Source organism: Portunus trituberculatus, chromosome 32 (genome assembly GCF_017591435.1).
Source record: "Portunus trituberculatus isolate SZX2019 chromosome 32, ASM1759143v1, whole genome shotgun sequence".
In the NCBI taxonomy this organism is placed as follows: domain Eukaryota; kingdom Metazoa; phylum Arthropoda; class Malacostraca; order Decapoda; family Portunidae; genus Portunus; species Portunus trituberculatus.
In genome coordinates this window covers 1,646,272-1,662,908 of record NC_059286.1, presented here as the reverse complement: position 1 = coordinate 1,662,908, position 16,637 = coordinate 1,646,272, and the positions used below count along the sequence as shown (strand labels likewise).

The window sequence follows — 16,637 nt, the reverse complement described above, 5'->3', positions numbered from 1 at the left end:
GACTATTTGACTTCCAAGGTGGAGCACATCTTATCTCACTTTCCTTTTGCTGAGATCTCCATTTTAGGGATTTCAATGTTCACCACCAGCTTTGGCTTTCATCTTCTTTCACTGACCAACCTGGTGAACAAACCTTCAACTTTGCTATCCTTCATGACCTAGAGCAGCTAGTGCAGTTCCCTACCCGTATTCCTGACCGCCTTGGAGACACGCCCAACATTCTTGATCTTTTCCTAACCTCCAACCCTTCTGCTTACTCTGTTAAACTTTCCTCTCCGTTGGGCTCCTCCGACCACAATCTAATTTCCGTTACCTGTTCTATCACTCCAGTGCAGCCTCAGGACCCGCCTAAGCGGAGGTGCTTCTGGCATTTTAACTCTGCTAAGTGGGAGGAACTAAGGCAGTACTATTCTGATTTCCCTTGGGATGATTATTGTTTTCATGTCAGAGATCCTTCTCTTTGTGCCGAGCGCATAACAGAGGTGATTATCTCTGGCATGGAGCTATACTTTCTCTAACCCTAAAGCTAAAAAGCCTTGGTTTAACTCTGCTTGTTCTCGTGCTGTCAATGATAGAGGCGGCTCACAAACGGTTCCGTAGCCATCCAACTGCTGAAACTCATGCCCTATATATTTCTGCCCGTAATCATGCCAAATCTATTCTCCAACTTACTAAAAACTCTTTCATCAATAGAAAATGTCAAAGTCTTTCCAATTCTAACTCCTCTCGAGATTTCTGGCATCTAGCCAATAATATCTCTAACAACTTTACTTCTTCGTCTTTCCCTCCTTTACTTCATCCAGATGGCTCTACAGCTGTCTCTTCTTTTCTAAAGCTGAACTCTTCGCTCAAACCTTTGCTACCAACTCAACTTTGGATGATTCTGGGCATATTCCTCCTACTCCTCCACCCTCTGACTACTTCATCCCTAAAATTAAAATTCTTTATAAAGACGTTTTCCTGGCCCTCTCTGGCCTTGATTCTCGGAAGGCTTACGGTCCGGATGGAGTCCCTCCTGTTGTTCTCAAAAACTGTGCTTCCGAACTCGCTCACTGCCTGGTCAAACTCTTTCATCTGTGTCTCTCTACTTCTATTTATCCTTCTTGCTGGAAGTTTGCTCACATTCAACCTGTCCCTAAAAAAGGTGACCACTCCAATCCTTCTAACTACCGCCCTATAGCTTTGATTTCCTGCCTTTCTAAAGCCTTTGAGTCTATCCTTAATAGGAAGATAATGAGGCATCTATCAGCTCACAACCTTCTCTCTGATTGCCAGTATGGTTTCCGTAAAGGCAGATCTACTGGTGATCTTCTTACTTTCCTAACTGAATCTTGGTCATCCTCTTTTAGGGACTTCGGTGAAACCTTTGCTGTCGGCCTTGACATATCGAAAGCCTTCGATAGAGTCTGGCACAAATCTTTAATTTCTAAACTACCCTCCTACGGATTCTATCCTTCTCTCTGTACCTTCATCTCCAGTTTCCTTTCCGATCGTTCTATTGCTGCTGTAGTAGACGGTCACTGTTCTTCCCTAAAACTATCAACAGTGGTGTTCCACAGGGTTCTGTCCTATCACCCACTCTCTTTCTATTATTCATCAATGATCTCCTAAATCTGACTCAATGCCCTATCCACTCCTATGCTGATGATACCACCTGCATTATTCAACAGCGTTCAACAGACGCCCAACCCAACAACAATTAAATGACTCAAGGCGAGATGCTATAGGACGCCTAACTTCTGATCTTTCACTTGTTTCTGATTGGGGCAGAAAACCTGGTTTTGTTCAATGCCTCAAAAACTCAATTTCTACAACTATCTACTCGACATAACCTTCCAGACAACTATCCTCTCTTCTTCAATAACACTCAACTTCCCTCTCCTCTACATTAAACACACTCGGTCTATCCTTCACTAAAAATCTAAACTGGAAATTTCACATCTCTACTCTTGCTAAATCAGCTTCCAAGAAGTTAGGTGTCCTATGGCGTCTTCGTCCATTTTCTCTCCCTCCCAGCTGCTTGCTCTGTACAAGGGCCTTATCCGCCCGTGTATGGAGTATGGCTCTCATGTCTGGGGGATCCACACACAGCTTTACTAAACAAGGTGGAATCTAAAGCTTTTCGTCTTATCAACTCTTCTCCTCTAACTGACTGTCTTGATTCTTTAAGTCACCGCCGCAATGTTGCATCTTTATCTGTCTTCTACCGCTGTTTTCATGCTGTCTGCTCTTCTGAACTTGCTAACTGCATGCCTTCCCCCTCCTGCGGCCTCGCTGCACAAGACTCTCTACTTCTTCTCATCCCTATTCTGTCCATCTTCCTAATGCAAGAGTTAACCAGTATCTTCACTCCTTCATTCCCTACACTGGTAAACTCTGGAACTCTCTACCTGTGTCTGTATTTCCACCTGCCTATGACTTAAACTCTTTCAAAGAGGAGTGTCAAGACACCTCTTACGTTAACTGGACCCTCCTTTTAGATTTTTTGTTTTTCTCTCTCTACTTTCCTCTTAACAGGGCCTGGCAACCAGCGGGATTTTTTTTTCCAACACTTTGTTTTCCCTTGGCCAGTGCCCTTGTAATGTAAAAAAAAAAAAAAAAAAGTTGAAGGTTTGTTCACCAGGTTGGTCAGTGAAAGAAGATGAAAGCCAAAGCTGGTGGTGAACATTGAAATCCCTAAAATGGAGATCTCAGCAAAAGGAAAGTGAGATAAGATGTGCTCCACCTTGGAAGTCAAATAGTCAAAGAATTTTACATAGTCAGAGGAATTAGGTGAGAGGTATACAGCACAGATGAATTTAGTTAGAGAGTGACATTGAAGTCTTAGCCAGATGGTAGAAAATTCTGAAGATTCAAGATTGTGGGCACGAGAGCAAGTGGTGTCGTTACGCACGTATGCGCAACATCCAGCTTTGGATTGAAAATGAGGATAGAGCAAGTAGGAGGGAACAGAAAAGGGCTGCTGTCAGTAGTCACAGACAACTGTGTTTCGGTTAGGAAGAGAAGATGAGGTTTAGTAGAGGAGAGGTGGTGTTCCACAGATTGAAAATTAGAACGAAGGCCACGAATGTTGCAGAAATTGATAGTGAAAGTATTAGATGAAGTGTCAAGACACCCAAGGTCGACAGCAGAGGGGCAGTCCGACCTGGGGACATTTATGGTCCCTCCCAGAGGGGACTCTGAGGCAGGGCGTGGTGAAGCCATTATTAAATTTTGATTTGAAGAGAGTGTAAAAGTGTAAGGTGTTGTAGTGTAGTGTAGGAAGTAGTAGAAGTTGTCTTTAGAGGGCAGGCTGCAGCTGCTCAATTGTATAAATGAGACCACAAAGGAACCGGGAAGAGAGGACACGGGAATCACTCAGTCTGCAGCACTGCCTACATCCCCGTAAGTACCTCTCCTGGAGTATTCCACCGGGCGGCAGGTGACTACTGCCTACTCCATATATATATATATATATATATATATATATATATATATATATATATATATATATATATATATATATATATATATATATATATATATATATATATATATATATATATATATATATATATATATATATATATATATATATATATATATATATATATATATATATATATATATATATATATATATATATATATATATATATATATATATATATATATATATATATATATATATATATATATATATATATATATATATATATATATATATATATATATATATATATATATATATATATATATATATATATATATATATATATATATATATATATATATATATATATATATATATATATATATATATATATATATATATATATATATATATATATATATATATATATATATATATATATATATATATATATATATATATATATATATATATATATATATATATATATATATATATATATATATATATATATATATATATATATATATATATATATATATATATATATATATATATATATATATATATATATATATATATATATATATATATATATATATATATATATATAGAGAGAGAGAGAGAGAGAGAGAGAGAGAGAGAGAGAGAGAGAGAGAGAGAGAGAGAGAGAGAGAGAGAGAGAGAGAGAGAGAGAGAGAGAGAGAGAGAGAGAGAGAGAGATTAACAAAACAGTAGTGAAAACATGGCAACACTGTACAGAGACGCTCGCCCCCCCCATGGCGGTAAATTAAGGCTGGTCAGACTATAGCACCTTTATCCCACAGTGGGTGACGGCCGTTAAAATCTCCCAACAAAAGAAAAGGCGGAGTCAGCTGACGCACCAGGCCGTCAAGCTCACCCCTGGAGACAGGAAGCCGAGGAGGGAGATATAAACTGCAAATGGTGTACAGTCGTCCCATAAAGACCTTAACAGCAACCATCTGAAGGGGAGAGTTAAGTTGTAACGGGATAACAGGTATATCCTGACGGACTAGAATAGCTGTGCCAAAGTGGTGGCCCTGGTCAGGGAAAGGAGTACTAAAAAAGGCACGATAGCCAGGAGGACTAGAATAAGTACTATCACCTAGCATAGTCTCTTGTAGAGCTACACAGGCTGGAGAGAACTCCGACAGCAAAGCTCGGAGTTCCCCCCACGAGGCGCGAAGGCCTGTACAGTTCTACTGTAGAAGCTTGAAGATGACTATTTAGGTGCAGTGGACGGGCGAGCCTTTTGAAGGGGCTGCCCGTGACTCACCTGACTAGAAATAATTAACCGACGAGAAGACACCGGAAGTTGCGATGTGCCGGGTCGTTGGACCGCTGCCTTTCGGCTTGCCGGTGAGTGATGTGAACCATCATCACTCCTACCGGTCCTCGGAGGACGAGGGTCAGGCTGGACTCCACTTTTTGACACAGCGGGTCCGCAAGGGACGGCTGTAACAATATCATCGGACGTGTCCATGTTAAGACCGTCCTCATCACAAGAAGCCCGATCTAGGACGGAGCGCGTCACAGGAGGCTGGACAGAAATAACTGGAGCTACCATTGCAGAGCGGTCCCTGGAGGACTCACGATCGTGTGCACCGGGAGAAACCTTAGATTGCTTAGGCTGAGCAAATTCTATCGACTCCGCAGAGCCGCGGTGCCGTTTGGTCATGCCCTTCAAAGGCTTAGGCGATGGAGGAGGCAAATGGACATCAACTACATGGGTAAGTTTGGTCAAGTCCGTATTATTCTCGTCGCTTCTTACAGGTGTCGTCGTCTTCGGACCGGCAGACTCAGCAGAAGAGCGTGCGGCCAATGCAGCATAGGATGTCGCACCAGTACCGTCCTCTTGGCAGTACAGGAGTTCACGGTGGGCGCTACCTAGGCTGATGAACTGAGTGTTAGCAAGTTGTAGAATGTCCTGCTCCAGGCGATACCTAGGGCATTGCCTGGAACATACCTGGTGAGCATCACGGCAATGGAAACAATAAGCTGCGGCATTGCAATACTCCTCTGAATGCGAGTCTTGTGCAGAGCAATTACCACATCGAGAAGCTTCTTTACATGAGCTTTTGCCGTGACCGTACGAATAACATGAGAAACACTGAAGAGGGTGAGAAACAAAACGCCTCACCCTAAGATTAATAGGACCGATACTAACACGGTCAGGGAGGGTGGAACTAAAAATGGTAAGAAGGACCATGCTGGAGGAGTTCCTCATCTTAGTCACTTTTTGGACTGAGCTAAGGCACATTGCTAGTATTTCCTCGTCAGGGAATTCATAAAGATCCTGACTGTACACACAACCTTTACTGTAATTAAAGGTGGGATGTGCCTTAATGGTCTCAAACATGCTGTCAGAAGGACATGGGAGATGTTGTAACATCCTCGCCTGCGTAATATCTTTAGCTCGCACGAGCACCCCCTTGCCATACTTCTTCAGATTCCCCTCAGGAATCGTGCCGATCTCTTTGGACAGGTACCGGAAGGTATTGATGAAATTCCCACGCCCATTTCTGTAGTACGCCACAAACCAACGTGAAGGCAGGATGTGGCGAACTTCTGCAACTGGATTCTCTAAGTAGCTTTCAAAAACATTCGGGATATAATCCAAGTCACTGTCTGAAATATTACGAGACTGGAGAAATTCAGTTTTAAAGCCAGAGCCGGCAAGGGGCAAAGATGCTACATTTTCATAAGCCAAACGCGCTTCATCACATGACATAAACGTCACATAGCAGCGGTTAGAAGGAAAGTCCTTATCATAAACAAGTCGAATGCGAACTACTGTGCCATACGCCTTGAGAAGTGAGTGCAAGGCGTGATAGGAAAATGATGGGTTAACATTTACCATCATATATATAAAGTTACACAAAAAATGACTCCAGGGGCAAGGGAAACCACCTACTGGGACTACAATGGGAGGGAGCGCTGGCTGCCGTGGACGGGGTACCTCGTCCCCATGCGGACCAATCGTTTTAAAAAAAGGCCCCACATGATGCAGAAAGTTTGTCCACGACAGAAGCATCCCAGCCTGAACACTCAACCATCCAGCACAGGACGGCCCCTCTTGGGCGATCCCTCTAGCGGGTGGCTCCGCTGGTCCACTGGCAGCCTACATAGGAACCATTTAGTCTGGCCCCTCACTGGCGACCGTAAAGCGTAGTTTTAATGCCTTTTTCTTTCCATAGAAACTAATATGAATTATATTCATACAGAAAATCACAACAATTAATAGTCTTAAGAAATTAACAGTATAGAGGATATTGTCTAACACGCAACGAGTTTGTTCTATCGAAATGTAAACAAATCTAGCGTGTTAAGAGCCATCGCCACACTCGCTACACAACGACTTCACTATGGATAACACTATGGATATTAGTGAGGATGAACTTAGAAAATGGACAGTGCCAACTTTCTGAGATCAAAAGGTATACCAAGTTCGCTTGTTGTGATTCAGTTAGGAAAATTCGGTTTCGGTAATGTTCGCCAGGTTATTTCGGCACAGACTGAAATTTTTTTTTTTTTTTGTAAATGCTACTCAGTGATATTTGCTCTACGCTTTTTGAGTGAAGCATTATCCTATGCAGAAACTCTGACAATTTTGTCATAAGGTATATATGTACTATTAGACTTACAAAAAATATTTTGATAGGACACTGGTACATCGATACTTTGCACCATTAGGAAAATATATTTGCATATTTTTGTCATTTTCAATCAGACACATAGTGAAATAACCAAACGTTTATATTATGAGGAATGTAGGCATGAATATTAATATATATCTTTTTAATAGGGCTTCCACAAGAGCGACAGTTCGGCGCGATAGGCAGGACCAACTTGTGAATTAAACCAGCTGGCGAACAATGAAAACTACACATCACGATTGGTGCCACTGAATATTAATCTCCTAACTAGTTGATGGCCGTGGTCGTTGCTTCTGGACACGCCACACTGTTCTTTCTAATAAGGTAAACAGACAGGGTAAAGTAGTATCAAAAGGGGCCAAACATGTGGCTTAAGCACTGAGATGAGCTAGCTATATTTACATACGGTGTATTGGTTGAAACAGCAATAAAACCCGAACAAAGGACAAATAAGTGGATAGGCTGTAGGAAAAGGCACTATTGTGCAGTATATATGTACATAGGTACAGTATAGCCTATACAGTTCAGAAAGTATAGTGGAAGAGAAGAGAAAGAAAAAGTAAGAACCATGAATTAAAATGTAACTATAATACCCTTCCCACACCTAACGTGTTACACAAAAATAAAGGATATTCTAGGATGACTATACACATATAATCGAAAACAGCATAAGTAATGGTTTGATTTTGTTTGGGTTGACTTCGCATGATACTTTGCGAGTGTGTAATGTTTACATATTTCTGCGTTGTGATCTCGAGAGACCGAATAGCAACTAGACGGTGATTGGTTGGCAAGATGAGAGGTAGTCGCAAGGTGAGACAAGGATTTATGAGTGTAACAATTTATGAGGTGTTTACCTTGTCATAAATCAGGTTCGAGTATACCTCATAAGCGTTGATGCGTGGTCAGATGTTACCAGTGTTTCGAGTATGCTGCCCCAGTATCATCCAGGAACGGCAAGACCTAAGATGTTAGTAAACGTTGTAACCGTGTTTCCCCTGTCAGTAGAGCTAGCCGTTTGGGTTCTCAAACGGAATTCGCTTCCGCCGTATAAGTCCGTTAAGAGCAATTAGCCAGTGTCCTCCAATGTCGTTCCTATGCTGTACCCGAATCTAGTAAGTACTAGTACTAAGCAATATTGGATTCTCTTAAGGGAAAGTAACTTAAAGAAATTACAAGAGTTGTGTATACAAATCAGATTATACACCTGCAATTATCTGGACAACATATATGGAAATATATACATCCGTATGCATGTATGTTTTGTGTAATAGAGTGAAGTGAAAGAAGGAAAAGAAAGCAAAAAGATAGTAGGTGCATGTAAGTCTGAATGAAATTTACAGAAATTTTCAGAAGTGAAATAGATAGAAAAGCGTGTCTTTGAAATAGGAAATTAGAAATTTTATGGTACACACTACAATACTCCTAGTGACGAGGAAGGTGGAACGAAATTTTGTTGTGTCTAGGCTTCTATGCCAGTGTGTTGGGTCTGCCTTGATGTAGAATCTGCCGTGATGTGTCTGCCGTGGCAGTGTCTCATGCCATTCAGCTGTGGAGCTGCGTGATATATTGTTGAAGCATGTGTCCATTGTTCTGACGTCGGGTTTTGTAGCTGAGACGCTGAGCAGTGGTTGTGTCGATCGTGGCAGCTTGGTGCGATGAGGATCGCAGCTGCTTGGTGTGTCGGGCTTACCATCCAGAATGTTGGGTCGGAAAATAACTCTGAGTCGCTTTGTGGAGCTTGCCAGTATAAGACTGTTGACATGGAACGACTTGCAGGTACAGAGTGGCGTAGAGCAGAGTGGCGTGAGACCTTGTGGTGCAGGGCAGGATGAAGTAAAGCAGGGTGGAGTAGGGTAGCGTGGCGTGGAACTGCATGGCGGTGTGCCATAGTAAACATCTGGCTATGCCTTAACAGGCAACATGGAGTGAAGCCTGTTGTAAGGATGTCTGCTGGACATATAGCTGCTAGCGACGGCATGGAACTTCCTGTGAAGACTGCAGTGGTGGTGTTATGGCGATTGAGGTGAGATTTTGTGGTGCCAGGACTGGTAACACTCCATGATTGAGGATTGCAGTGGAGCAATGATGGCACGGTGGCTGAGGAGACGGCGGTGGCGGCGGTGGAGGGGATACAGCTCGCTTGTAACTGACGGCGGTGAGCAGGGAGGCTTAAAATAATAACAAAAAGGAGGATTATTTTGAATACTTGGAAAGTACAATAACAAATCAAATGCAGATTGCATAAAGATCAGGGTAACGCAAGCGAAAGCAGTTTCCGGAAAAATGAGGAAAATATCAACTTACATCTCAGTGAACATGAATCAATGACTGATGACTCGGTAGGAGTCATCAGTACAAATAATACCGGTATTGAGTGAAGATTAGAGATTTTTCGAATGAGAAGTGGGTAATAGTTACCACTGCATTGGATGAAGAAGAAATAAAAAAAATGAAACCGAAGAAAAGAAGAGTGCGGATTCATCTGATCTTAGAAGACAGGAAGAATGAAGGGAAATAATTCCATACACTGTTTCCTACATTCATTGATTATGAAAGAAAATTCCACAAGTACTTCGGAATGAGCACTGGTACCTTTGAGAAAATACTGTGAAAAATTGAAAACAAACTGAAAAAGCAAAACAACATTCAGTGAAGCAATTGGTTTGTTTGGACTGCCTGTCAAGTGACGCCGGAAACCGTGAAGCGCTATTTTTGTCATCCAGTCTGATCACTTGTACACTCTTTTTCCATCTTCGAGTTCTTTAAGTAGAGCATCCATAAACTTGGCTTTCTGTCTTCCTCTGGGTCTTGCTCTTTCTATTTTACCCAGTAGACATTCTTTCCAGTCCCTGAGCTCTTAGTACATGGCTAAGGAAGTATAATTGTCTCTTGCTTATTAACTTTATTAATGTTCTTTTAACTCCTGTTCTTCTTATTACTTCCTTATTAGTAATCATGGCTGTCCAAGGAATCCTCATCATTCTATCCACATCTCCATTTCTTCCGATCTGTTTATCATGTCTTTCTTCTTTTTCCACGTTTTACTGCCATAAAATAACGATGACCATATATAGCAATTCATCAATCGTGATTATTGATTCATATTCACTGAGATGTATGTTGATATTTTCCTCCTTTTTCCAAAGCCTGCTTTCGCTTGCGTTATTCTGATCTTTATATCCTTCCCACGCTGCACTTGATCTGTTATTGTTCTTTCAAAATATTTAAAATTATCCTCCTTTTTTATTATTATTCTTTTTTCATTTACTTTTATTCTTATACCTTCCTTTCTCTTCATGATGCTCGTAGATTCTGTTGTCTTAGGTTGATTTAAGGCCTCCTTCTGCACGCTGCGCTTATTCCATCTATTATTCTCTGTTACTTTACTTCTGTATCTGCAATCAGCACTTCTTTCATCCATGTATCTAATGTTATAGAAAGTTCCTTCCTCCTATATGGCTGCTCTTCACTTGCCGCTAACGAAAGAGCTCAGTACCGCCCAGAACCAAAGCAATCTCACTCCAGTCGTGGCGCTAAGCATTGGGGCGCTTTTGACCCGATGTGGCACGCAGGCATGGTCAACAAACTTCATGCTGCATGAGTTAATGTGGCTCTCCTGTTACTCCTCAGTGACAGGCACCTGATGGTGACTGTTGGAGGATTAGAGTTTGAGGTGAAGTCCGTCAAAACAAGTGCCCTTCAGGGGAGCTGCCTCGGCTCTCTGCTATGAAAGCTTTGCATAAATGACCTCTTGCACCTCCTCCCCAGCGCCAGGACCTAGACAGACGATCTCTAGTTGACTCACAGCTTCAGCTCTGGGGAAAAAACTGGTGATGTTTCCCTTCTCATCAACACGCTGAGTCACATCATCCAGTGTTGCAGGTGAGAATCCTACATCACAAAACTAAGCGGCTCGTCGTCTCCAAGTCGAGAACAACACTGCGCCTCGACTTCAGCAGGGAAACGCGGGATTAAATGGCGGTGCTAATGGTCACCTATGATCACGGACCGACTTTCAGCACCCATATCAGACATCTTGCCAGAGAGACCTCCAGAAAATTGGTTTCTCTGAACAGGATATTGTGACTTCTGGACGGCGAGGGTCTAGAAATACTTTATAAATCGCAAATTAGATCTTCTCCCCACGCACCTCGTCATCGTGGACAGGGTGCAAGAGAGAACGGCATGGTTCACCACAGATAACCAAGCTGACCACGAACCACGTCCCACTTTTCAATATCGGTGGGACGTGGCGAGAATCACCGTCATGTATAAGGTGAATGTGTGCCACATAAGCAAATTACAGGCGCTGCGGTAACCACCCATCCAGCCACAAATTATCACCAGAGCCGTCACCCAGATCCGCGAGGAAATTCTGCAACCTCGATGCAGAATAAGGCATCCCCTGAGAGAGAGAGAGAGAGAGAGAGAGAGAGAGAGAGAGAGAGAGAGAGAGAGAGAGAGAGAGAGAGTGTGTGTATGTGCGTTTATTTTATACTGTGCAATATGTCATATATCATACTCATACATTACTGTCAGTGCTTTACCTCTTTCTGAATCAGCGGTACGACAGCCCAGTGTCTCCAAAAGAAGGGAATCACGATATGCATGAAAGTGTTCTTGATACGCTGCAACAATGACAAGGGATGTGGGTAACTGCCGAGTAAGTTAGGGACGTAAGAAGGGTTGAGGATATTGCCTAATACGGCACTCTGGCGAGGGTCCATTCCTGGAGTGGCAACAGTGATGAATGGAAGCTCATGCACGAACGGGTATGCGATCTGAGGACAAGACAATGGTTGGTGAATTTGTGGCAATAACGGTGGTACCATGCATTGTTTCTTTGATTTAAGGTTTGCATTTAGGATTTACTGTAATATATTTGAAGTTGTTTCTTACCTCATTGAACATGTGGTTGACAATAATGAGATCGAATTCTTTTCTTTTTTCATATAACTGCTTGACTGATGGTATCTTGTACATTTGTCGTGCCATGGCGGGTAATGTGATTGCAAATGTTCCCAAGCCACCTGTAGCAGACTTTCCTTTTTCAAATACACTCTTGGATGAATCACCCATGTATGGCATTTCATGATTGATCTCCAAGATGTTTGAGTGCTTTGAAGATTGAGGCAGACCGCTGAGTATCACTACCTGTGAATGAAATAGCTGTCATGGTAGGTGCAGTTAATTTTGAAGCTTTTTATGGTTGATCTTATGTCATTACACCGAACTATTCTCACCTTGTGTCCACGGTCGGCTAGTGCCTCTGAGAAAGCCATAAACACATTTTTATGACTCTTGGAAGCTGCAGGAAGAAGCATGAGAATCTTGTATGACCTCTCAGGCGGGGGCAAGCCTCCATTGGTATTTCTCGCAAGGACCACAGCGAGTAAGCACAAGATAATTACATTCATCTGTTGGTGAAAGAATTAATAATTTTTTTCTACACAAAATACAGATAAATCAAGAAGCCTGAATCAGACGTACTTTAGACTACCTTTAAAAAGTCTTAGGAACAACAGTTTTCTGTGTCAATAACAAAAGTGTTTCAAGTGCGTCGTTTACCTTTCACTCTGCTAGATACACTGAACAAAGTGAACCAAAAGTAGGAGAGAGGGACTTCTCTTATCTAACCTTATGTCCTTATCAGTGTAAAGGGGATGATGTAAAGGTACCACTTAGTGACAAGCTTAATTGAAAGATAACACAACCTGATAATATCATAGCTGTATCTCCCAGATTTGAACAATGCTAGTTTAATATTTGTGTTCACTGTCAATGAATATTCTTTTATGGAATATCAAAATGCAGAATTATTTGATGCACATGATAATTATGTGCAGACGGTTCTCTACCTAATGAAACAGCCTTCCTTTCGTCATTTTTTAGCTTTAGCAACATGTCAACTCAATGAAATTTCAGTAGGTAAATATCGTTAGCCATAAAGTTAGTCATAAAGTGTATAATTAGCCATTTCTCTCTCTCTCTCTCTCTCTCTCTCTCTCTCTCTTAGTTTTGTTATTTCGTTATCTCTCTGCTATAAGTTTAGCCCTAAGTCTCTCTCTCTCTCTCTCTCTCTCTCTCTCTCTCTCTCTCTTTTATTTGAACATAGCTCAAATATTTACATACTCAGCTTAAAATTCCACGTTGAGTATGGAATCATTTAAAAAGTTACATTAAGAATAGTATTTTTTACATTAATAACATTTATGTTAGCACCAGAGGAGTGGCCTGCGTTCCACGCCACCTGTGTGCTGCCACCTTGACCTACTGGGTGGACATGTCCTCCACCTGGGGTGTGGTTGTGGTGAATGCGTTCCACATCCTTGAAGTCTGGGCAACGTAGGTTCGTTGGTCCTGCCATGTGTTGGAAAAGGGCACCTCCACAGTCAGCTCACTGGAGGCAGCAGCTCGCGTGAGCCTCTGGGCAGCGCGTGGTGGAAGCCCCAGGCGTCGGAGGTGCGGTACTCCTTGCACCTGAGTTTTGTGGCACACTACCAGCGCTGCCACATCTCGTCGGTGCTCTAACGACGTGACGGGGATGTCTGGTGGCAGGTTGTCCTGGTGTGCATCGTATCCCGCCAGACGTAAAGCACGTCGCTGCACCTCATCAAATCTCTGTATGGGGGTGGCGGCGCTTGACATCCATGACAGGCAGCCATACTCCAGGCACGGACGTATCTGCGTCTTGTATTTCTTGTATTGCGTGATGATGCCGCGCGGGTCAAGGGTTCCCGCCACCCTCCGCAGGGCAGAGACTCTTAGAGACACCTGGCGGGTGACTGCACCTACTTGGCCGTCGAAGCGCAGCAGCGGTCCACCGTCAACCCTAAGACCTTGATGTGGTCCTGGAGAGACAGAGCCCTGCCTCCAAAGCACAGCTGCTCTGAGACCGCTCTGGAGGCTCCTGGCGACCGCGAGATGACCATCCCCTGTGTCTTCTCAGGTGCAAAGGAGACTTGCCACGTTTCTCCCCATTGCTCCACCAGCTGTAGGTGTTTGTATAGCTGCCGTAAAGCGCTCTGGCTGTCAAAGCGGCAGTAGGATTGGGAGAGGGTGCAGTCGTCCGGATATGCTTCTACTGTCGGTAGTTTTCGGAGCAGGTCGTCAGTATAGAACTATAGATGTTCCACAGGATTGGGCCCAGCACTGAACCCTGTGGAACGAAGGCTTGAACTGGCGAAGGCTCTGAGGACTGCCCATTGACTACCACGTGAAGAGCCCTCCCACGTAGGTAGTCATCAAGCAGTAGCAGTAGGTCTCCCTGGATACCCTTGGCGCAAAGCTTTTCAAGAAGCCCTGCGTGCCAGACCCTATCAAAGGCTCCAGCTATATCCAGGGCTACCACGAGCGTGTCCAGGCCCTCGTCCAGGGCGTTTTGTTAGTCTTTGGTGAGGAGCAGGAGTAGGTCGGAGGTGGACCGGCCAGTCCTGAAGCCAAACTGTCTCTCTAAAAGGAGATAGTTTTCACTCAGATGTTGACAGACGACTCCAGCCACTATCCTCTCCAGCACCTTGCCCAACACAGAGAGCAGGGAGATCGGCCTGTAGTTGCTGGTTACAGACCGTGAGCTCTTCTTGTGAATCGGAACGACTCGCGCTTCTTTCCACATTGAAGGCCATTTTTTTCCCTCAGGTAGATCGTGAAGACATCGGAGAGAGGACCTGATAGCTCCTTAGCACAGTTCTTAAGGAGCTGTGGGCTGACGTCATCCGGGCCACCGGTGGCTTTACCCACCTCCACTGCTCTCAGGAGCCTCTCAAGTTGACCAGCTGTCACTGAGACCAGGGTGATGGTGCTTTGAGTCTCCAGTGGCAGGTGAGGCGCTTGTCTTTCCGGATCTCCAACACTCATCTTGTTGTTGAAGCTTGCAGCCAGGAGTGAGGCCTTGTCCCAGCTGCTTGTGGCAGTGGAACCATCAGGCTTGAGGAGTGGAGGGATGGTGTCTTGGTGTTTAGCTCCTTGGCGCTCCATGACTAAGTTCCACCAGGTCTTGGCTCCTACTCCTGGGCCGCAAAGTTTCCGTTTTAGGTCCTCCTGTTTTCTTTGTTTGGCCCATCTGCAGGTAGCTACCACCCGTTTGCAGGCAGCCTTGTGTAGTGCCTTATTCCTCTGTGTCGGGTGCCGTTTGTATTTCAGCCAGGCGGCGTGCTTGGCCTCAGCAGCGGCCTTGCAGCGGAAGCCAAACCAAGCAGGATCGCCAAGCCTGGAGAGGTACACTCTGCTGGGCACATGCTGCTGCTGGAGGACGAGAAGCTTGGTAGTGAGCGCTCGTGCCTGCTCTTCGGCGTCACCCACCAAATTTTCTCCCCAGTTTGTCTCCTCCAGGGCACGCCTCATGTTCGGCCAGTCAGCCATCCCCCAGAGCCAGATGGTGCATAGGACGGCGTCCTCTCGCATTGCATTCAGCTCGACTCGGGCCAGGGCAGCGTAATGATCCGAGCTGCCCACAGGCCCCAGCTGCTGACAGCGGACGCTCGTCTCGGGGAGGTCTGACAGCACATGGTCCAACATCCTTCCTCGCACATGTGTAGGGAAGGTAACATGATTTGTTAGGCCCTGCACCTCCAAGAGGTCGTCATAAGCGCTCTACTCTAGGTGGCAGTTGAGGTCTCCCATTACCATCACTTGGGAGCATTGATGGCGTAGAAGAAGGGTGTTGAGCTCCTCCGTCAGGAAGTCCAGGGGTGCCTGTCTTTGCCTTGGGGGACGGTACATGATACAGAGGAGGAGACCTCTGTTGTCTGCCAGTACCATCCTGAAGAACAGTGCTTCCGTTACATGAGGAACCGTCACCTCAAGTTCCTGGGTTTGGAGGCTGTCCCTAAAGCAGGCTGCCACCCCCCCGCCTGCTCTGTTCTCCCCGTCCTTCCTTATCTAGTGGGAGTACCCAGGGACCTTACCAAACATTGGTTCTACCTCCCCGGTGAGCCACGTTTCCGTCACTGCCACAACGTCAGCCCCATGTCGCAGGGCGAAATTGTGTGTGAGGTCGCCAACATTCGTCCTAAGTCCCCTCATATTGGCCGTCACCACAGTGAGGCAGCTACTGCTGCGTTTTTTTCTCTCGGTGGGCCATGTGGGTGTGGCTGCGAGGGGTGGCAGAAGGACAGGACGTGTTAGGGGCTGGCCTGTTAGGCGGACGCATTCCAGCTGAAGGGTTGCCCAGACTGTGGTTGCCAAGTTGGGGGCTTGACAGGGTAGAGAAAGGGGTGAAAAGTCTGCTGCGGCTGGGGATGTTGCCAAAGTGAAGGCTGGGGAGGGGCTGGGGAGGGGTTGGAAAGGTCTGTGGGGGTTCTCTCTCTCTCTCTCTCTCTCTGGTGCTGCTGATGGGGACATAGCACCATGGAGTACTCGGGTCCAGTTCCCCTTCGGTTTTGGAGAGAGACTTGGTGATGAGTGAGGATGACGACCAAGATAACGATCACTGGCCCAGCTTGCCTCGCTCGGCTGGGACGAGGCCGCTACCTACCCTTGGAACGAGTGATTCGCCGTCGTCGCCACGCCCTGCAACCGGCTGTATTCCTAAGGCCACCTTTTTCA

At 44.8% G+C, this 16,637-nt stretch overlaps 1 protein-coding gene across 4 annotated transcripts in view; it reads right to left on the bottom strand.

Moving 5' to 3' along the window:
• Positions 1-12,710, bottom strand: part of LOC123511938 (UDP-glycosyltransferase UGT5-like) — a 28,834-nt gene extending 16,124 nt beyond the window's left edge. Inside the window, exons 1-4 of one of the 4 annotated variants that reach the window (XM_045268044.1) lie at positions 12,660-12,710; positions 12,335-12,508; positions 11,991-12,260; positions 11,639-11,872 (exon numbers count right to left, since the gene is read on the bottom strand). In XM_045268044.1, the coding sequence (XP_045123979.1) occupies positions 11,639-11,872; positions 11,991-12,260; positions 12,335-12,508 (678 nt within the window). In that variant the 5' untranslated portion in view covers positions 12,660-12,710. Of the gene's footprint in view, positions 1-11,638; positions 11,873-11,990; positions 12,261-12,334; positions 12,636-12,659 lie in introns of those variants that run through there. The other 3 variants (XM_045268045.1, XM_045268046.1, XM_045268047.1) reach the window with 3 other exon arrangements.
• Positions 12,711-16,637: the final 3,927 nt, after the last annotated feature.